At 42.0% G+C, this 24,210-nt stretch overlaps 1 protein-coding gene across 7 annotated transcripts in view; it reads right to left on the minus strand.

The window, feature by feature from the left end:
* TERT (telomerase reverse transcriptase) overlaps positions 1-24,210 on the minus strand; it is a 501,506-nt gene that overhangs the window by 256,844 nt on the left and 220,452 nt on the right. For all 7 annotated transcript variants that reach the window (XR_012244450.1, XR_012244451.1, XR_012244449.1 and 4 more), the window contains exon 7: positions 3,446-3,541. Coding sequence is in view for 3 of the 7 variants with exons in the window: in XM_073630686.1 (XP_073486787.1) it covers positions 3,446-3,541 (96 nt within the window). In the remaining 4 variants the exon portion in view is untranslated. The remainder of the gene's footprint in view (positions 1-3,445; positions 3,542-24,210) is intronic.

Consider the following 24,210-nt stretch of genomic DNA (forward strand, 5'->3'; position numbering starts at 1 on the left):
TTAACAGATTTATCTGGGCAAACAAAAAGCCTCGCTTACCCCGCAACCTTTTGTCCCTCCCCAAGCTCAATGGGGGCCTAGCAGTCCCTGATGTGAGGAAGTATTACCAAGAAGCCCATTTAGGGAGGATTATTGATTGGTGTCGACATCGGATTTCAAGCTATGGACACAACTAGAACAAGGACAAACACCAGTTTCGCAGGCGGGAGCGATCTGGTGCTATGACAGCCTGCCAATATTCCTGAAGAAGCACCCATTAATAGGCACAACGCTCCGCATAGGCTCACGAGCTTGTTTTACACACTCGCTATCCACGCCTGACTCGCCGTTTTTCCCAATCATAGGTAACACTCAGTTCCCTTCCGGATTAGACCCCCAAATCGTAGATATACTACGCACGGCTAATCGCACGAGGGCACAACACTTTCTGATAAATGGTTCATGGCCTTCACTGGAGACACTAAGATGCCACACAGGTCCCTTTAGACTGCTCTTCTGGTCTGCCCTCCAACTGCGACACTACCTCACGTCAATATCGAATCGGCAACGTTTCAATAAACCATTATCAATGTTTGAAGAGCATTGCACGTCAGAGGATAGTCTCCCACGGGTTCTATCGTTAATGTACACCCTCCTGAACTGCCCTATGGGAAACCGACCTTGAATTGTATAAGTAAATGGGAGAGAGATTTAGACCGCACCTTTTCAGCGGACCAGGTTTAACGTATTATCAGGTTCGCCTTAAAATCCTCTATCTGTACCAAAGTAGAAGAGACCAATTACAAGCTATTAACAAGATGGTACTACACCCCACACGCCTTGCATATCTGCTACCCTGCCGTGTCCAAACTTTGTTGGAGGTGTCGGGGCGACAGAGGCACGCTATTACATGGGTTTTGCTTGTGCCAAGGTTATCTTCTTTTTGGTCCACGATCAGAACAACAATTCAGAAATTTACGGATTACACCGTCCCAGATGATCCGGCCTTCTTTTCATTACACATACTGGCAAATCTATACAAAAAGTCAATTATATGTCACCTGTTAAATGCCGCAAAGGCCTGTAATCCACTTTGCTGGAAAAGGCAATCACCACCTACGGTGGCACACTTTATTCAGAAAGTGGAGGATATTAGCAAAATGGAGGACTTGGTACTCACTGCCAAACACCAGCAGGAAAAATACAATAAGACGTGGGCGATATGGAAACAATTCATCTTTTCCCTGGAAGGAACTGCTCTTAGAGCCTCCTAAATGGGGCAAACACCTCACAAGGCCAAACTCCAAGACTGTCCCGAATCAACCAGGGTCCGTTTACACCCCATCTCAATAACCTCTCTCCCTGCACCCTCTTCTTACTCAGCCCTTCCTTCCCCCCTCTTCAATGTAACTCCCCTCTTCTACATATCTTTCTCCCTATGTTTCCTTATGCATTCATATGCTAAAAGACGAAAATGGAGAGCAAGGAAGGGAAGGGGAGAAAAAAAAAAAAGAGGAAAGAGGAATGGAAATGGGGGCGAGGGAACCCTTGGTTTCCTTGTCCCACCTATTCCATCAAGAGGATAATTGTACATATAATGTAGAGTTTTAGCATTGAACATCGATTCAGGAAATGCGTCTACAACGCAATGTAAGATCAATGTACATCTGTGACTCGGTTTCTCCCCAATCTCTCCAATATGTTGTTTTCTTTTTTCTTTGATGAAGATGTACTATGTCTGTATTGCTGTGCCTTAGCCCACGGTGGGCGTTAACAAAACCATATTTGAAAAAAAAACCCCAACAAAATCAAAAACAAAACAAATAATGCATTCTGTATGCAGGCCAACTAATCGATTATGAAAATCGTTGCCAACTATTTTCATAATCGATTAGTTGTTGATTAATCAATTAGTTGTTTTGGACTTACATTATAATTGGAGTTGCTGCTAATAGTAATGAAACAGGTAACATTTTCATTTGTAAACATTTTGATTGGTTACTTTGAACAACTATAAGGGTTCATTCACACTTATGTACTATGGTAATGTACGTTACAGCAACATACGATCGCCAGTGTGGTGCTATTTATTTTAGGGTTTAGCAACACCTTTTTGAAAAGATCAAATAATAAATAATGAAAAAAAACAAAAAAACACCTATACTGGCTTTCTACTCTGCCCTCTCCAGCGCTCACTGCAGCACCGGGCTGGCTGTGCAGGAAGTGGGAGCGGCTGGCTCAAGCTCTCAGCAGCTCTCTGAGAGCCTAAGCCAGTTGCTTGTCCAGCATCTGAGTGGATCCCAGCATTAAAGTTGGAATCTCTCCAGAGCCTGGACCAGCTCCGTGACGCCAGTCAACAGCAAACTTTAGCCCACTGTCATCTGAAAATGGGTCACAGGAGTGCAGAACAAAGTGCACTCTAGTGACCCACAGGGGAAGTAGGGCAAAAAGAGCTTTGACCCTACTCCTTTAAGATGTGCTGCCAGCCTATTTAGATAACTGTCTGCCTTGTTACACAGTGCCTTCGGGCATAATTACACCCCCCCTCCTCTTTTAAATATAAAATATATAAAAATCCCCCCCCCCTTTTCCCAAATTAATTTACTCATCTATATCTTAATGAAGTTCCTTTTTGTGTAATATATATACATACATACATACACACACACACACACACACACACATATACATACATATATACACCATATTCCCTAAAAAATTCCTCTAGTTAATTCAGCTAACTGTACACATCATCATATTCTCAAATCTTATGCTGCTCTAGGCACTTAATTCATTATTGTATTTGTATATATATATATCATTTTTTATACGTATAATCTAAGATATTTGATAATTGATTTTTTTATATATATATATTTTTTTTTTTATACAGGACCCTTATAGTCTAATGATATTGTCATAGCTATGAACGTCTATTTGTAAGTATACCTCGATAGATACATTAACAGTTGTTATCTCATGTAACCTGTTTTTATACACTACTGCCAGTATTATTGTAAGCATTATTGTATTGTTTGTGGCCCTAATTGGTGAAAGATATGCAGGGAGCTCTGCGTGGGGCTTGTCTGCTGAGCATTGCAGTCCCACGGACCGCCCCCCTTCCTTTCTTATATAGACCTCACCAAAGATGTCCATTTTACATACCTGATGAAAGAGCACGCATGCTCCGAACGCGAGCTCTACCACGCCCCCTGTCCGTCACAGCTGACATGCTTGCTGTGCTGATCTCATCAGCCTCAGATACCACCGGAGCGGCCGGGACTGCTGATCACCCCTGCCCAGCTGGACTGAAGTAATCCCCATGGTTTTGTAATACACAAATGCCTGCTTACTTCTACTCAAATGTGAGTTGAATATGATGGAATAAACTTGATGCTTTTAACTTAAAATTGTTGTAATTTTGCTTTGTTTAAGTTATATAAATCAGCTTTCATTGTATCTGTACCTGTTCCACAACGATGCTGTTCTGCACCAAGTTTCTCTCTTGAAGGTGTGACAAAAAACTTTTCATGTTTGGCATAAAATCAGTGAAAGTAGACACCTGAAAAAAAGAAATGTACGTGATGAAAAAAATTATGTGTAACCCAAGCAAGCAATATTTTGGTCGGAAGCAGCACTTTGCCAAAACTGCAAAGCATAGTATAGCTAGGAGGAATGAAGCGCATTACAGGTTTTCAGAGTGTTTTAATTTCATTACTGAAATTCTAGATTCACCAGTTTGAGAAAAAAAAATATTGTTTTCAAATAAACCAATAAGAGAGAATGAAATACAATATGACTTAGTAGAGCTTCTCAACTAGAAGTATCAGTATTCATTGGGATTATTAAAGTATAAGTAAATGCAATCATTGAACATATGTGCTTGAAAATATTAATATGATTTAAACTGTTTAAAAAAATATTATAAATATGTAGCTTTCATTTAAAGTATACCTTTTGATCCTGCAATGAAGGTCCTTGTTTAGGTACTGCTTGTTACAGCAAAGAAATAGACAAAACACCTTGCACTTATGAAGTATGTCTTTATTTGTTAAAAATGGTACTCACAAGATTAGAATAGTAAAACACTTATAAAGTAGGGCTGCAACTAATGATTATTTTCATAATCAATTAGTTGGCTGATTATTGTTTCGATTAATCGGTTAATAACCTTAAAACAAAGTGTGGTGTGTAATTTAGTTAATATGTAAAGTTTAAAAAAAAAAAGGCAATTTATTCTTAAATATCAATAACCAACTATATGGTTAGGGAGCAAAATCTCTAATCCACTCTGAGAATAACAGACAGAAGAGATATATTCTATATACTATTAGAAATTGAAGCTGGTAAATATCATCAGATTCAGATCAAATGTTTTTATTTAAAGAAAAAAAAAAAGTTAAAGACTGTTTTGCAGATTTTCAAACAGAGCTGTAATATTTTATATGCTGGCCATACAAAAACAATGTCTTCCTTCAAAAAAAATATATGTAATTTTAAGAACATTTGTTCGATTTTCTAATCGTTAGTGGGGTCAATTTGACGTTTGTTTTCAACCACAGGGATTGGAAAATTTAGAAATAGAAAACTTCTTGGTCAAAGGAATTTTTAGACAGTGTATGTGGTTTTCATTCAGAAATTACATTCATTTTAAAACAGAATGTTAAAAGCAAGTGAAAATTTCAAACAAAATTCTTTAATTCGGCGAATGTACAAAGATTTTTCGTATAAATATTCTCGTGCTTTTGATCTGTTTCTGCAGTGCTTATTGCTGTGAATTTTGATTTTTGCAAACGTGATTTTACTGCAAATTGTGTTTTTGCATTTTTTATTATGCTTTTTTTTGGCCAATTTGTTGTTGGGCAGATAAACACACTACATGCCTTTCTGCAGCTTCTCCATTAAAGTATATTTAACCAAAAAAGCACTGTTTTGCGTTGAGAAAAGTCCTTGACCCTTTCCAAATACGCAGCGACTGAAAAAAAAAAAGCATAGATGTGAACGTGTCCCATAGGAAACCATGTTAAATGAACTGTAGTGTGTTTCTGCAAAAAGCACCAAAAAAACACATACGTTTAGTAAAATAATGGGGTTAAAAAAAGTAAAATTAACCCTTTAGAGTACAAAAAGAGCAAATCTCTACTGTAAGGGGTTAATCTTTTTTACTGTGGAACAGTGAAAGTAATATTTACAGTAGCGATTATTTGCTCTTTTTGTACTATAAAGGGCTAATTTTAGTTTTAACCCCATTATGTTACTGGCCGATTAATCGATTATGAAAATAGTAATCGATTAATTTCATAATTGATTAGTTGTCGATTAATCGATTAGTTGTTTCGGCCCTGTATAGAAGTTTCACAAATGGGCTAAACTAGGCAAGATCAGGCCAAATACTTAAAGCCGTCACCACAAATGCTATACCATCCAGCAGTGTGTAATATGGCTTATGGCTAACACATTTTCAAGCCTAAGTCCCCTTTATCAGGTCCTTCGAATACAATAAAAAATCTTAACATGTGACAGTTGTGTCAGGTGTAAATAAGGCAATTAATGGAATTTCCTTCCTAATAGAGTTTTCTTTGCAAATGCCTGGATTCAAATATCACTTTCCCATTTGCAGAAACTGTCTAAGTAATCTGTCGCTACATTTAAGAAAACTTTATGTAGTAGTGCAGTTAGAACAATTAGTTAAAAGAGAAGTTTGGGAATTGAAAGAAAAAAACATTTATACTCACCTAGGTGGATACAGCATCGATCCAATGCTGCATCTGTTCCTTGCCAGGTCTGCAGTGAGAACTGAGTGATCAAACACTGCTGATTGCTCAGTTCTCCCCTCTGCTCTGAGCAGAGAGCCATTACTGTCAGTCAGCGTACATTGGGACATCCAAAAGCCATCCAACAGAGGGACAGGCAACACAGAAAACCGAATGCTAACAGGCCCGCAAACCACAGGTTAGAAGAGGGCTCAACAGAGTGTACAGAGTGCCTGAAGAACTTTGCGTTCGACTTAACAGGAGGCTTAAATGGCTATCTGGTAAAACTTAGTAAATAGGATCAGCCTTGCAAATCACCTGATTATAGTGGAATGAGAAGCAGGCTGGTCTCTAGGGGACCTTCAAGAATGACAGAGAATCAGACTGTCTAAAGGGGGATTGAGGTAGACTGCAACAGCATGTACCACATCTAGACAATGAAGAGAAATCTCCTTTGGATGTTGTGGAGCAAGATAAAGAAAGGTGAGAACAATGTTCAATACAAGGGGAAAGGAATAAACCACCTTGGGAAGAAAAGAGACCTTGTCTTTGTGTTGCACAAAAAAAAGGACCCTTTTACAGGTTAAAACTGCCAACCTGGAAAATCGACTCGCAGTGGCGATGGCAATGAGTAAGGTAATCTTGTAAATATAGATAGAGGAATATCCCCGATAGAGTTACTGTACGTGGTCCATATAGTGAACTTGGTGTTGAGTTATTCACTTAAAGTCATTACAGAGGACAAGGGGGCACTCTTTACGTCTGGAGGAAAAGAGATTTAATCTCCAAATATGGAAAGGTTTCTTCACAGTAACAGCTGTGAAAATGTGGAATAGACTTTCTCCAGAGCTGGTTCTGGCCAGCTCAGTAGCTTGCTTTAATCACTTGCCGCTCGCCATAGAGCAAAATGACGGCGGCAAAGTGGTTCAATAGCCTGACAGGATGTCTTCCAGATATTAAGCCGCTGCGCGCTCCCGGGGGGGGGGGGGGGGGGGGGCATCGTGGCGATCGTTGTTGCGGTGTGTCAGTCTGACACCCCGCAACACCGATCTAGGTAAAGAGTCTCTGAAGGAGCCTCTTTACCATGTGATCAGCCGTGTCCAATCACGGCTGATCACGATTTAAACAGGAAAAGCCGTTGATCAGCTTTTCCTCACTCGCGTCTGTCAGAGTAAATAGCCGGTCAGCTGCTCCTCTGAAAGGGGGGTCTGTGCTGATTTATTATCAGTGCAGCCCCTCCAGGATGCCCACACTGGACCACCAGGGATGCCACCAGATCACCAGGGATGCTCACCACCAGGTATGCCACCCTAGACCACCAGGGATGCCAATCAGTGCCCACAATGGATGCCAATCAGTGACCACAATGGAAGCTAATCAGTGCCCACAATGGGCATCACTGATTGGCAGGCATTATTGTTTGGCACTGATTGGCATCCATCAGTACAATACATTACAGTACATCAGTGCCACCTATCAGTGCCCATCCGTGCCATCTATCAGTGCCCATCCGTGCCGCCTATCCGTACCCATCTGTGCCGCCTATCAGTGCCCATCTGTGCTACCTATCAGTGCTCATCCGTGCCGCCTATCAGTGCCCATCTGTGCCGCCTATCAGTGCCCCATCCGTGCCACCTATTAGTGCCGCCTATCAGTGCCCATCAATGCCACCTCATTGGTGCTACCTCTTCGGTGCCCAGTGCCCCCTTATCAGTGCCCGTCAGTGCAGCCCCATCAGTGCCCATCAGTGAAGGAGAAAATGTACTTATTTACAAAGTTTTGTAACTGAGACAAAAAAAAAAAAAAAACTTTTTTTTTCAAAATTTCAGTTTTTTTTATTTGTTTAGCAGAAAACAAAAATCCCAGAGGTGATCAAATACCACCAAAAGAAAGCTCTATTTGTGGGAACAAAATGATAAAAATTTAGTACAGTGTTGTATTACCGCGCAATTGTCATTCAAAGTGCGACAGCGCTGAAAGCTGAAAATTGGTCTGGGCAGGAAGGTGTATAAGTGCCCTGTATTGATGTGGTTAGAAAAGGAGTGGATTCTCTCCTAAATGTACATAATATAACTGGATACTAACATTTATAGGTAAAGTTGATCCAGGGAATATTCTATTGTCTCTCGGGGGATCAGGAAGGAATTTTTTCTCCTCCTGGTGCAAATTGGATAATGCTTTGCTTGGGGGTTTTGCCTTCCTCTGGATCAACTATGGGTATAAGGTTGTGTATATGGGATTGTAGGATTTTTTTTTTTTTCCCTTTTATTGGTTGAACTAGATGGACTTGTGTCTTTTTTCAACCTATGTAACTATAATAAACTTCCTGTTCCAGCGTCAGATGAGGAAGAGCTAAGTGTTCACAGCTCCCGCCGTGCTCCTCACAAACCCGGCATATAACACCTGCCAGCGATTCGGGGAGACCCCCCCTCCATCCTGCGGACACCCATGGAATGCTTTGTAGAGCGATCGCACTCACGAGCGGCACCCTCGGCGATATCCGCGGTAGAGACAGCGGCAGGCGGAGCCAAAATGGCGGCCGCCCCATCCCCAGCAGAAACGCTGCTGACACAGACACAGCCATCCACAGCCCCAGTTACAAACGGCCGCTGACCCTGCATCCCCTGCAGGAATAGCACAGGCATTGGTTACACTGTTGGGCCCCACACTAACAGCCACCGTGGATGCTGCAGTACACAGGGGGCTAGAACAGCTCCACATAGAGGTACAGGCTCAGAGGATCACACATACTGAGGAAAAGGATCTCATCCCTGGAAGATGGATTCACAGCAACCTCTGCTATGCTGGCACATGACTGCCACAAACAGGGATATCTGGGACAAACTTGACAATTTGGAAAATCGCTCAAGAAGAAACAATTTGTGCATAATTGGGCTCCCTGAATCAGTTTCCACTACCCTGCTCACAAATATCTGTGCAAAAGTTATTCCTGAACAACTGGGCCTCCGCATACCCTGCACCACTGAACGGGCACATCGCATTGGGCAATATTCAGAAAGCCGCACCAAACCTCGCCACGTCATAGTTAAATATGCTGACCAGAATGCCATTATGCAGAAATTTTGCCATACACGCTCTCTATCTGTGGATGGCGCAAAACTACTGCTCTTCGCGGACTACTCAATGGAGGTAATGAAACAACGTAAAGCCTTCTCCCTGATCTGTTCCACTCTACACAACAACCAAATCTAGTTCTCACTGGCCTACCCGGTAATCCTCTGCATCCAAACACACGAGGGAGAACATCTCACTTTCGCCCCACCTGTCGAAGCAGAAAGTTACATCAACGCCTCGGGTATGGAAATGGAACACACCAAATCTGCAGAGGGCCCATCCTCAACCCTAGCGACCTCTCCATCTGCACCACCTAAACAACAAAGCAGCCCAACGAAGCCTCCATATAAACGCAGCCGAGTCACTCAAAAGGAGGACCGCTTTGGAAATCGCTGAAAGGTCACAGAAACGCACTGTCGCTGGACATACTTGGGAGTCGGGTAGTATTACTCCCCTTTCTTTTGTTCTCTGATTGAACTCTTTGCTGCGATTAATGTTTCAGCCCATTGCTGTACCTATGTTTGATTAGTAAGTTGGGCATTTCTGTTACCAACAATGCATTCCTTTGATCACGCCTATGATCATCATAAAGGCTCCTGCTTCTTGTCAGCTCCACTGCTCCCCCACTCGAGCTGGCCCACGAGCCGAGCTTTCACCCCTCAGAGCCTGCCCCTTTATCCAGCTTGGATATGCTCCCCTCCTAACCTTTATCCCCCTGATTATTCCTCCCTGTTACCCAATACCCTTTCCCCCCTTCTTCTCCCCCCTCCCCATAGCCCGCCTTTTGCCCCCAGGAGAGGAGCTAACTGGTTGGAGCTATGTTGGTTAGATGTACCTCGTGGAAAAAAGCGAAGTCTATACTGTATGTTAGGTGCTTCTTTCACCTTAATTTTGTTATGTTGTTTTTTCTCTATATTGGTTCTATTTATATACTGATCATATTTGCCTGTTTTGTACCTATACCCCCAGGAGACCTACGATACTTTGATGACTCCCAGATTGCAGATGCATGGCCTACAGGGGGGCTCCATTGCAAGCCTCCAACCCACTACATTACTTTACTTCAGATATGGCCTCTTCAACCGATGGGAATCACCTAAAGTTTGTCTCGTGGAACGTTAAGGGGCTCCGCTCTCCAAGTAAGTGCATGTCGATCCTTAGACATTTGAAGCATCTTCGGACAGATGTGGCCCTGCTCCAGGAGACACACCTGTCCGCAGACGATCTAAAACATCTGCGCAAGATGTGGGTGGGCACTGTATATGGCTCACCAGCAATTGGCCGTAAGGCTGGAGTGGCTATACTAATACACAAGAACCTAAGACATACTATTAGAGATGTTAAGACCGACTCGACAGGTTGCAAACTGACCCTACACATGACTCTAGGCACCAAACAAGTTGCTATCACTAACACTTATGCCCCTAACTCTGCAGACACCTCCTTTTTTCAAGACATGGTTCAGTGGACACTAACTGCCCCCCAGACCCTACACTTAGTAGGCGGAGACTTCAACTCTATTATGTCCACACTGGCGGACGGTACGAGTGATCCAACTCACAGACCGAATAAATCTAACCCCCTAGCACCCGACTCTACCCTTCTAGCACAATCCATCGCCTCCATGTGCTACATAGATCTATGGCATTTAACACACCCGACGGATCGGGAATACACCTTTTTTTTCACCCCCACATAACTCTTTCTCCCACATCGACTACTTTTTTGCCTCCCCTGCACTACTGTTCGCTCTATGCGATACGTAAATCACCGACGCCAGAATCTCAGATCACAGCCCCATCGCAATACATATGACCCATGCTAAACCTTCATCTCCCTCGCCCGGCTAGCGCTTTCCCTCCTACCTGGCGGATAATGAGGACTTCTGTCACATGCTATATGAAGCATGGCATGAATACACCTCCACAAATGGAGCCCATATTACCGAACCAAACCTCTTTTAGGAAGCTGGCAAAGCTTTCCTGAGGGGGAAGATCATCTCCTATACCAACCAATTTACAAAACATGCCAGGCAACAGTACAGACAAGCCAGTGAAGCTCTACACTCGGCACACAAAGCCTAACTCTGAAACGCACCCCCGATAACATACGAACATGGTGACAGGCTAAACGTACTTTTGACCTCTGGGCAGAGCAGCAGGAAGCAGCTAAAAGGTTGTACTCTACTTTGCATTTTCGCAAGCTTGGTAACAAGGCAGGCAAACTACTGGCTCGGGACCAAGGAGACCCATCCATATCTCTACTCTGAGAAATGCGTCCGGCTCTCTAGTTACCTCACCTGCCGAAATTAGCAAATTACTTACAGAGTACTACACAGATTTATACGCAGCCGACGTGACTGACCAAACTACTGTGGACGCTCTTCTAGCTAGGATGCATCTGCCCAAACTTCAAAATGCACACCTATAGAGACTCAATGCTCCTATCACCGCCGATGACAGTCGGCTGACAATCAAATCTATGACATCTGCCAAAGGCCCGGGCCCAGACGGCTATACGGCTGAATTTTTAAAATTAACTACTTTATTCCTGACACCCTAAAACATGTATATGCAGCCATGTGGGATGGGGGCCCCTACCTCCCCACCGGAACACAGGCACACATCAAAACTAATATCCAAGAAAGGTAAAGACCCCCTATTACCGGGTTCGTACCGCCCAACTTCCCTAATTAATGTCAATGTTAAAATCCTTTCTAAAATCATTGCATCATGCTTAGTCCCCTACTCCCCTCCTTACTACACACAGCCCAATCCGGCTTTGTACCAGGATGCTCAGCCACTTTAAACATCCGTAAAGTTTTAATGGCACTAGAACACGCTAAAACACACCCTAATCAAGACGTCGCTATTATATCACTCGATGTCGAAAAAGCCTTCGACAACATCAGTTTGTCCTGGCTGTTCAAACTGATAGAACAATTCGGCTTTTCGGGCCCAATCGTGCAATTTCTACAACAAATGTACGTATCTCCAACTGCACGCCTTGTCACTCCCGCAACGAGGCAGGGATGCCCCCTATCTCCTCTACTTTTTAATATTGCCATTGAACCCCTGTCCAGAATACTCAACTCCCCCAACGGGATTAGTGGCATCAACATAGGTGACCAAGTTCTCCGCTCTGCTCTATTCGCAGATTACATACTGTTATTCTCCATCAACCCACTTTCTGACTTTGACAGACTCTGTGTTGGCCTATATATCCAAAATTAATAAAAAACGGATACCCAAAGACTGTCTACTATGTCTGTTTGGCTACACACCACCATTATCCTCTTCAGCTGCAATGGGACCTTTAAACATTCCACAGTGGGCTCATATATGCCTCTTGGTTGCCCGCAGGCCTATTATGTCTCATTGGATCTCACCAACACCTCCCAATTTACCAGCGGTGAAAAAAGCTATGCTACCACACTTCTACTTGGAGAGGCTAGACACCATTATACTGAACTTTCATTCTACTTCACACTTTTTTACAAGATGGCGCAAAAACATGGAGGTCACATTCACTCAAAAAGTCCTACAGGAAATCATGCAACCATTCCGCTATACGAACTGGTATCTGAAAAGAGATCTTACCAACTCACTAGGAAACCTCAAAGTATCCAACCTGTCTGACCCCTCTGCCTTTCTACCACCATAGGACAACCCCAGTTCCATGCAGCTCTTAGACTTCCATGACTTTCCTATATCTAAAACCAGCAACTTCATTCATCATTATTGTCGCAATTAGACCATTATCTGTGATCACTAGTCTAAAATATCCAAATTCTGCTTCCACTCCTTAGGGTAACTTGGTATAGAATATCGCTTTTATATGCATTACATTGTGATACTACTGTTTTACAGGCAAATATGTCTCCCCTATCCCCCTCCCCCTTTCCCTCTACACCCCCCTTTCCTAAAATTTAACCTCATTTGTCGAACTGAATATTTACATGTTCATATCTTAGAACAGCTATGCTATCTATAATTGTATTGTGAAAAATCCAATGAATATTTAAAAAAAAAAAAAAGAATGCCTAAACATTTGTAATTGCAAAATTAGGGCATGTTTATATTTGATGACTACTTTGTGTATTGCAGTGCTCATCCTCCTTAACAGTTTCTGCCTCGTACATGTTTTACATAAGCGACCATTGTTTATATATTTTGCACTATATTTGGAATTTTGTCCATCCAATGTGAGCCTAATTTCATTCCATTGTCTAAATGCTACCTGCACATTTTCATGTTTTTCTTTGGATGCATGTAGTATCTTTGTATTATTTTTGCTATACATTAATAAAACATTTTGTAAAAAAAAAAATGAAAGTAAAAACAGTAGAAAAGAAACTACAAGGCATGCAGGGAATCAAAGAAGTTGTGGAAAGAAATGGCAAGCAGACAGGCAACACCATAAATATACAGTATCTCACAAAAGTGAGTACATCCCTCCCTTTTTGTTAAATATTTTATTATATCTTTTCATATGACAACACTGAAGAAATTACACTTTGCTACAATGTAAAATAGTGAGCGTACAGCTGGTACAGTGCCTTACAAAAGTATTCACCCCCTTGGCCTTTTACCTATTTTGTTACATTACAGCCTTTAGTTCAATGTTTTTTTAATCTGATTTATATGTGATGGATCAGAACACAATAGTCTAAGTTGGTGAAGTAAAATTAGAAAAATATATACATAAAACTATTTTTCAGAAATTAAAAACTGATAATTGGCATGTGCGTATGTATTCACCACCTTTGTTATGAAGCTCATATAAAGCTCTGGTGCAACCAATTACCTTCAGAAGTCAAACAATTCGTGAAATGATGTCCACCTGTGTGCAATCTAAATGTCACATGATCTGTCATTACATATACACACCTTTTTGAAAAGCCCCAGAGGCTGCAACACCTAAGCAAGAGGCACCACTAACCAAACGCTGCCATGAAGACCAAGGAACTCTCCAAACAAGTAAGGGACAATGTTGTTGAGAAGTACAAGTCCGGGTTAGATTATAAAAAAATATCCAAATCTTTGATGATCCCTAGGAGCACCATCAAATCTATCATAACATGGAAAGAACATAGCACAACAGCAAACCTGCAAGAGATGGCCGCACACCAAAACTAGCGGATTGGGCATTAATCAGAGAGGCAGCACAGAGACCTAAGGTAACCCTGGAGGAGCTGCAGAGTTCCGCAGCAGAGACTAGAGTATCTGTACATAGGATGACAATAAGCCATACGCTCCATAGAGTTGGGCTTTATGGCAGAGTGGCCAGAAGAAAGCCATTACTTTCAGCAAAAAACAAAATGGCACGTTTTGAGTTTGCAAAAAGGCATGTGGGAAACTCCAAAAATGTATGGAGGAAGGTGCTCTGGTCTGATGAGACAAAAATTGAACTTTTTGGCCATCAAAGAAAAACGCTATGTCTGGGGAAAACCCAACACATCACCAAAAGAACACAATCCCCACAGTGAAACATAGTGGTGGCAGCATCATGCTGTGGGGATGTTTTTCAACAGTCAGGACTGGCAAACTGGGTAGAGTTGAGGGAAAGATGGATGGTGGTAAATACGGGGATATTCTTGAGCAAAACCTGTACCACTCTGTATGTGATTTGAGGCTAGGACGGAGGTTCACCTTCCAGCAGGACAATGACCCCAAACACACTGCTAAAGCAACACTTGAGTGGTTTAAGGGGAAACATGTAAATGTGTTGGAATGGCCTAGTCAAAGCCCAGACCTCAATCCAATAGAAAATCTGTGGTCAGACTTAAAGATTGCTGTTCACAAGCGCAAACAATACAACTTGAAGGAGATGGAGCACTTTTGCAAGGAGGAATGGGCAAAAATCCCAGTGGTAAGATGTGGTAAGCTCATAGAGATTTATCCAAAGTGACTTGGAGCTGTGATAGACGCAAAAGGTGGCTCTACAAAGTATTGACTTTAGAGGGGTGAATAGTTCTGCACATTGACTTTTTCAGTTATTTTGTCCTATTTGTTGGTTGCTTCACAATAAAAAAAAAAATCTTCAAAGTTGTGGGCATGTTCTGTAAATTAAATGATGAAAATCCTCAAACAATCCATGTTAATTCCAGGTTGTGAGGCAACAAAACACGAAAAATGCCAAGGGGGGTGAATACTTTTGCAAGACACTGTATAACAGTTAAATCTGCTGTCCCCTCAAAATAACTCAACACACAGCCATTAATGTCTAAACCGCTAGCAACAAAAGTGAGTACACCCTTAAGTGAAAATGTCCACATTAGGCCCAAAGTGTCAATATTTTGCGTGGCCACCATTATTTTCCAGCACCGCCTTAACCTTCTTGGGCATGGAGTTCACCAGAGCTTCACAGGTTGCCACTGTATTCCTCTTCCACTCCGCCATGAAGACATCACGGAGCTGGAGGATCCTCCACCTTCCGTTTGAGGATGCCCCACAGATGCTCAATAGGGTTTAGGTCTGAAGACGTGCTTGGCCAGTCCATCACCTTTACCCTCAGCTTCTTTAGCAAGGCAGTGGTCTTCTTGGAGGTGTGTTTGGGGTCATTATGTTGGAATACTGCCCTGCAGCCCAGTCTCCAAAGGGTGGGGGTTATGTTCTACTTCACTATGTCACAGTACATGGCATTCATGGTTCCCTCAACTGTAGCTTCCCAGTGCCAACAGCATTCATGCAGCCCCAGACCATGACACTCCTACCCCCATGCTTGACTGTAGGCAAGACACACTTGTCTTTGTACTCCTCACCAGGTTGCTGCCACACACGCTTGACACCATCTAAACCAAATACTTTTATCTTGGTCTCATCAGACCACAGGATATGGTTCCAGTAATATATGTCCTTAGTCTGCTTGTCTTCAGCAAACTGTTTGTGAGCTTTCTTGGGCATCATCTTTAGAAGAGGCTTCCTTCTGGAATGACAGCCATGCAGCCCATTTTGATGCAGTGTGCGGCGTATGGTCTGAGCACTGACAGGCTGACCCCCCATCCCTTCAACCTCTGCAGCAATGCTGGCAGCACTCATAGGTCTATTTCCCAAAGACAACCTCTGGATATGACACTGAGCACCGGCACTCAACTTCTTTGGTCGACCATGGCAAGGCCTGTTCTGAGTGAAACCTGTCCTGTTAAACAGCTGTATGGTCTTGGCCACCGCGCTGCTGCTCAGTTTCAGGGTCTTGGCAATCTTCTTATAGCCTGGGCCATTTTTATGTAGAGTAAAAAATTTTTTTTTCAGATCCTCAGAGAATTATTTGCCATGAGGTGCCATGTTTAACTTCCAGTGACCAGTATGAGAGAGTAAGAGCGATAACACCAAATTTTACACACCTGCTGCTCATTCACACCTGAGACCTTGTAACGCTAACGAGTCACATGACACCGAGGAGGGAAAATGGCTAATTGGGCCCAATTTGGACATTTTCCCTTAGGGGTGTACTCACTTTTGTTGCCAGCAGTTTAGACATAATTGGCTGTGTTGAGTCATTTTGAGGGGAAAGCTACTTTACATTGTAGCAAAGCGTAATTTCTTCAGTGTTGTCGCATGAAAAGATATAATAAAATATTTTACAAAAATGGGAGGGGTGTACTCACTTTTGAGAGCTACTGTATAAAAGTATTCTATTGTTTCTGATACCCCCTTGGGTGTTTCTTCATCACTCTGCCCTTCCGTCAATTATTGTGGGATGACTTCAATAGGTAAATAGAAGAGTAATGGCAGAAAAAGCCCAAGTGGAACATTGAATCTACCCCATTTTTTTATTCATATACAGTGTGTTGAGAGAGAGAGAGAGGGAGCGAGAGAGATCATCATTATAAATCGATACCCGCTGTTCAACCAACTTTGTGGGGGGCCAAATGTTTATGAATCTCATCCTACCTGTCGCTTGCAACTTGATTCACATACAAGAGGGAGACAAGTGGAAAACTGCAGAGATGACCACTATGAATAACTAGATATGCCCTTTGGCCTCTGTAATGCTCCAGCAGTTTTCTAACACTTTGCCAATAAATCTTTCAGTGACCCCAGTCTTCAGTCCTGTGATTCCTGTACACTGGTGCTTTCAGAGACTCTCTTCTGAGTACCCTTGGTTCCTACACAGTTTTCTCTCTGTCAATCCTGCAGAAGAGCCTAACACAACACCCCTTGCAGGGTGCTATGGCAGATGAAAGGCAGCTCCTCAGACTCTGAACCTCAACTCTTCTTAGGGCTTACCTCTACTGAACATAAAGACTGTTCTGTTTCTCCCAAGTCAGCCCATGTCACAACAGCCTTTGCTGTCACTCTGTATCCCCTCAAGTATCCTGTGTCTCATTCCTCAGGGGACCTTTTCTTTTGGTGTCTCCTTAAGTTGTTTGTGCCGTGACTATTTTTTTTATTATTCTGTAACATTTATATTGTGTACAGTACATATATTATACATTCCTCCAGATCCGGTGTCAAATAATAAAAGAGAAGTAAAGGGTTTTTGTTTTTATTCCCCAATCATACTTACCTAGGTGGCTTCAGCATCGGTCTGTTGCTGCATCTGTTCCCTGGCACCTCTAAACTGAGAGCCAAGCGATCGAACACCACCAATCACTCAGTTTTCAGAGCTCCATGAGCAGAGAGCTGTAGACTGTCAGTCACAGCTCTCTGCTCTTCTCCCTCCTCGCTCATTGAAGCGCTGGGCTGTGGATGGGGCAGAGCAGTCATCTCAGGCTCTCAGCAGCTCACTGAGAGGCTGAGACGGGTGTCAGTCCAGGCACCTGGCGGATCCAGACTCCGTGGTCGGGATGACGCGGTGCCTGGACTGAAAATTGGTGACGTCAGCAGAGAGCAGACTTCAGCCCGCTCTCTGCTGAAAACAGATCACAGGAGTGCAAAATGAATTGCACTTCTGTGATCCATAGGAGAAGTAAAGCCAAACAAGCTTTGGCTGGACTTTTCCTTTAATGAAAACAAAACAAAACAGGAGGGAGCCGCAAGTATTGATTGAATAAGTAAATAAAATGTAAAAACCTGACTAAGGCTCTACTTGTGTATAGCTCAATTATAATGTATATACATGTATAATAGGGCGGAGCGAATGGAAAAGCTGCCTGCACCGAATAGGGTCTAACCAAACCCAAATAATCAGTGAAATGAAATTGGGGGGGTGTGCTGCGCTAATCCAGCAGAAAAAAATTTAAATATGCTAAAATAGCAGTGCGAGTAGAATAAAGGGATAAATAGCAACCACTAACAGTGACTATATATAAAAAAAATATGTGACAGATAATATATAAAAAATACAATAATGTTAAAGTGCAAAGTGTTTTATCAAGTACACTCGTTAGTGTCATTTATGTATTTGTGACTCCACTTTGCACTTTAACATTATTGTATTTTTTATATATTATCTGTCACATATTATTTTTATATATATAATAAATGGATGATTGCGCTACTATTAACCAATTAATATCACACTAAGTGCTAAAATCCACAAATCCTATGTGTCAGATTACATCTTTCAGTACAAATAAATGTGTATAGTGTATAAATAAAATAAATAAAGAAATAAACTTATGTGCATAAATATAAAGTGACTGCAAACATACACTAGTATGTGTCATACAGGCACCCTTGAAAAAGTCACGTGTCTAGTGATGCAACGCGTCGGGAGGAGGAGCCTGTGACGCTCTCAGCAGTGTGAACACTGGCGGTGAATAAGGAGACCGCAGCTCGGAGCTACATGTAGCTGACCTTTTTATCTATGCGATCTTATTAAAAAGGGGACACGTGAGTGAGATTAATCCAGCGTTTTTAATCATTCTAGTGTTAATCCCTGCGCAATGGTTTTATTTCCCTGTTTTGTCTTCTATACCGTGGATGGCCGTTGAGGGTTGAGAATCACATCAGAAAGCACCGGCAGGTGAACGGAACCATCCAACTTGCCTTGTGTCCCATCCTAGCTTGTCCCACTAGGTGTTGGCTTTGTGGAGTTTTTATCTCACCAAAAGCGGACTATATTACTAACTAGTTGCACAATTTTTATAGTTTTTGTATAGGAGGTTTGTTTTACACCACTCAATTTTGGTGCATTTTAATCCAGTTCCGTGTTTATGTGTAAAAGATCCCTGTATGACACATACTAGTGTATGTTTGCAGTCACTTTATATTTATGCACATAAGTTTATTTATTTATTTATTTTATTTATACACTATACACATTTATTTGTACTGAAAGATGTAATCTGACACATAGGATTTGTGGATTTTAGCACTTAGTGTGATATTAATTGGTTAATAGTAGCGCAATCATCCATTTATTATTTACTAATTTTTTGTGTAGTTCACATATTGATTGCAGCTGTATTATTTGGGCATCTTTTAATATATTCTCACATAATTCGGTTTCCACTTCAGCGCTTTAGTATTTATCACTATTTTTATATATAGTCTCTGTTAGTGGTTGCTATTTATCCCTTTAGGGTTTATTCTACTCTTAGTGCTTTATTCTACTCGCACTGCTATTTTACCATATTTACATTTTTCTGCTGGATTAGTGCAGCACCACCCCCCATTTCATTTCAATCATATACTTTATTGACCATATTTTTTGCTCCATAAGACGCACCTGACCATAAGACGCACCTAGGCTTTAGAGGAGGAAAATATGAAAAAAAAATATTCTGAATCAAATAGTGTACTAAAATATTTAATAAAATATCTACACTGATCCCCAATGTAACTGGGACATTTACACTGACCTCAACACAACAGGAGTATTGACATCAACCACCAATGTATTGAGACATTTACACTGACCAGTGATGTAACAGGTGCATTTACAGTAACCCCCCATCTCTCTACTAAGCTCTACATTCTTATCTCCCTCTCAGTACAACTATGCCCCTCTAACTCATCATCTGCTAACCTCTGTCCCCCAAACCCCTCATCTACTAGCCTCTGCACTCCAACCCCTCCTTCCCATTCACCTCTGCACCTCAAACCCCCCTCTTTGATTACCTCTACATGCCCCCATGCTCACCTGTACTGTATGCTGTTTACATCTTCTAGGTAGGCGGCATGCAGAGGAGGGGGTGTAATTTGCATATGAATTGCGGCAGTCGGACTCATTTACATAACAACGTCCGCACGATTTACACGTGACTGCCGATCCTGTTGTGTTAACAGGAAAACCTTTTGTTTTCACTTCCTCTAGCAGCTGAATGCAGGGGAGAAACAGGATTTAGCTGGGGCAGAGAGATGCACAGGGCATCGTTTTGCTGCTGAAACAATTCCCCAATCAGCGGCTCTGCTGGTCAGTATTCGCTCTATAAGACGCACAGACATTTCCCCCTGTTTTTTGGGAGGAAAAAAGTGTGTCTTAAGGAGTGAAAAATATGGTATATCCAAATTGTAAAATAAAGAACAGCCAAGCACCAATTACAAAAACACAAAAAAATTATAATTGAGCTATTAATAAAAAAGGTTCCACAACAGCTGAAGAAAAAAGAACAACCCTCCAGGAAAAAAAGTTCTTGTAAACATGTTCCTTAGATAACACATTGCCCCACAGTGAACACTTGAAAATAAGGTATTCCAGTGCTATAAACAAATATGAAAGGGCATATCAAGAGAGATCCCAAATTGGAATGTGAACCAACCACATATTAATTCATATATTTTCGTTTGAATACTGCACATGAAAATTTTTGGAGATTTAACAAGTCCCAAGCTTCAGCCTCGAATTGACCACGTCACAGAGTTTCCTTCATATACAGTTGTGCTCATAAGTTTACAGAATTTATGATTTCTTGGCTATTTTTCAGAGAATATGAATGATAACACAAAAACATATCTTTCACTCATACGTAGCATTTGGCTGAAGCCATTTATTCTCAATCAACTGTGTTTACTCTTTTTAAATCATAATGGCAACATAAACTACCCAAATGACCCTGATCAAAAGTTTACACACCCTAGTGATTTTGGCTCGATAACATGCACACAAGTTGACACAAAGGTGTTTGAATGGCTATTAAAGGTAACCATCCTCACCTGTGATCTGTTTGCTTGTAATTAGTGTGTGTGTGTATAAAATGTCAATGAGTTTCTGGACTCCTGACAGACCCCTGCATCCTTCATCCAGTGCTGCACTAAGGTTTCTGGATTCTGAGTCATGGGGAAAGCAAAAGAATTGTCAAAGGATCTGCGGGAAAAGGTAGTTGAACTGTATAAAACAGGAAAGGGATATAAAAAGATATAGAAGAAATTGAGACTGCCAATCAGCAGTGTTCAAACTCTAATCAAGAAGTGAAAAAAATAGGATTTTTATAACAGCTTACCTGTAAAATTCTTTTCTTTTGAAGTACATCACAGGACACATAGCCATAGTAATTACTATGTGGGTTATAGGCCACCGTCAGGTGCTGGACACTGGTACACCCTAAACAGGAAGTTGCCTCCCCATATAACCCCTCCCATACCGGGAGTACCTCAGTTTTGTAGCAAAGCAATACACGTGTATAATAGAAAGAGAGGCGGGACCTCTGTGTCCCGTGATGTACTTCAAAAGAAAAGGATTTTACAGGTAAGCTGTTATAAAAATCCTATTTTCTTTTTCTTTTCTTTTTTTTTCTTTCGTACATCACGGGACACAGAGCCATAGTAATTACTATGTAGGATGTCCCAGAGCAATGCCAACTAAGGGGAGGGAGACACAACAAAAGTAGGGCACCATGAGATCAGAGGACTTATACTGCTGCCTGCAGTACAGTGCGCCCAAAGGCAACATCCTCATGTCTTTTTACATCCACCTGAATCTGCTAAATGTATGGATTGAAGACCAAGTTGCGGCATTGCAGATTTGAGCCATGGAGGCTTGGTGATGCACTGCCCATGATGCACTAACAGCCCTAGAGGAGTGCACTTTGATTTGAGAGGGTAGAATATACCTCTTTAAACCATAAGCTTGAACGATTACTTGTCAAATCCATTTAGAAATAGTAGATTTCTATGCTGCCTGTCCTCTTTTAGGACCTTCAGGCAACACGAATCAAAACATCAGTTTCCTGAATCTGAGAAGTCGCCTTTAAGTAGACTTTGACTGCTCTCACCACATCAAGAGAATGTAGTGATTTTTCTTCCATAGAACAGGGTTCTGGAAAAAATGAAGGTAGAACAATATCCTGGTTTAGATAAAAAACCTGATACTACCTTCGGTAAAAAGTTAGGATGAGGATGCAATACTACCTTATCCTTTTGAATAATAATAGTATGGCTCTTTACAAGAAAGAGCAGCTAACTCTGATACCCTTCTTGCAGAAGATATGGTTACCAGAAAGACTAGATCCTTGTCAAAAAGGACCAAGGGAATTTGTCGTATCGGCTCAAAAAAGGCTGTTTTTGTAACGCCGATAGAACTAAATTCAAGTCCTAAGGGTTTAGGGGTGACCTAACTGGAGGATTAAGCCGCGTTACCCCCTAAATAAAGCTACGAACCAGAGAATGCAAAGCAAGTGGTCGTTGAAATAATACTGATAAAGCTGAGACCTGTCCTTTGAAAGTACTCAAGGCCAGCTTGATTTCTAACCCCAACTGCAGAAGGTCAAGGATTCTACCTATGACCTACTTCCTGGGGTGCCAACCCCTGGTTTCATACCAGGAGACATATGTTTTCCAGACTTCATAATATATGATTATGGAGGCCGGCTTCCTTGCATTAACCAAGGTAGATACCACTGAACCTGACAGCCCATGCTTCTTCAGAATGTGGGTCTCAATAGCCAAACCATTAAATTTAGCGTTTGAAAGGTAAGATGGAATACCGGACCTTGCGAAAGAAGGTCTGGACGTGGTGGTAGGGTCCACGGGACCATTCTCCCGGGAACAACTGCTGGCGACTCAAATAGACCGCCTGCCAATTTTCTATTCCTAGAATGAAAAACTGCCGATAGGCAAGGTACATTGTTTCCTGCCCAAGATAGGATATGATTCACCTCTGTCTGGGCCACACAACTTCTTGTTCCCCTTTGGTGATTGATATAGGCCACTGCTGTGGCATTGTTGGATTGGATCCTGACAGGGCAGCTCTGTAAACTAAACGTCCAGGCCCTCAGGGCCAAGCGCTCTGCCCGAATCTCTAGAAAGTTAATGGGCAAGGTAATTTCTGATCTGGACCACTTTTCTTGGACAGTTGCCTCTTCCAGGACTGCTCCCCAACCTAAAAAAGGTTGGCGTATGTTGTTACCACTTTCCAGGTAACTGGTAGGAAGGATTTTCCCTCTTGCAGATTTTTGGTTATCAACCACAAACTGAGGCTCCGGCGCACCTTTGGAGTCAGACACACTGGGAAATCTAAAGCTTGGACTTTCTTGTTCCAAGCCAATAGGATACTGTTTTGCAGCAGCCTCGAATGAAACTGAGCATAAGGAACGGCCTCAATTGAAGCCACCATCTTTCCCAACAACCTCATGCAAAGCCAAATCAAAGGATTCTTTTTTGCTTTGACAACCTGAATCAGTTCCTTTATGGCGCTGATCTTTCCCTAGGTTGAGAACCCAACCTAGGTATCCCAGGTAGTTGACTGTGGTGACCATATTTTGGTCTAAGCGGGCTACCGACTGCTCTATCAAGAGCAGATCGTCTAGGTAAGCTATAATCGTTATACCTTTGGCCCCTAATCTGGCTAGAGGAGGGGCCAGAACCTTTGTAAACACTCAAGGTGCAGTAGCTAGACCGAAAAGCAGAGCTACAAACTGAAAATGGGAGATTTTCTACCTTAAAAAGTAAATATTTCTAGTGAGCGGGGAAATAGGCCCATGGAGGTATGCACCCTTGATGTCGATTGACATCAAAAGTTCTCCTCGGAGGATGGAGACAACTGATTGGATTGACTCTGTTGCCTTATGAGTTTATGTCAAATCTCCATTAATAGCTGTAAAATATTGTAATTATGAATATATTTCATTTAGCTGGCATCTATGAAAGCCGGGCAAAAGGGTTTCATTGAAGCTTTTGTTAAGAGCAGACAATGTGGGCTGAGGCTTGTATATACAAACAATGGAGAGCCAATTCCATTGTTTTACACCTACTCGCTTTAAAGGGTCCCATGCTGGGATATGCCATGAAGGGAGCCCAACCCATAATCAATACCCAAGTTCCTGGGGAAATTCAATTAAATCAACTGGCCAGCATAGTCACAAGGATTTGCATGAAAGGGGGCCGACTTATGGAGTCAGCCCTCCAATCATGATGCAAGTTAGGCCAACCAATGGGATATCAGCCTGGTTTGATATACTCAGAGCAAAGAGAGGTAACTCGCTCTCTCTGGGGAACAGTAGCCATCAGAATGGAACTAAAGGGTAATTATGCAAAAGGTCTGTTTTACTTGTAACTTAGATAACTGTTTTAAGGAA

The sequence above is a fragment of the Aquarana catesbeiana genome, linkage group LG05 (assembly GCF_042186555.1).
Source record: "Aquarana catesbeiana isolate 2022-GZ linkage group LG05, ASM4218655v1, whole genome shotgun sequence".
NCBI classification, from domain to species: domain Eukaryota; kingdom Metazoa; phylum Chordata; class Amphibia; order Anura; family Ranidae; genus Aquarana; species Aquarana catesbeiana.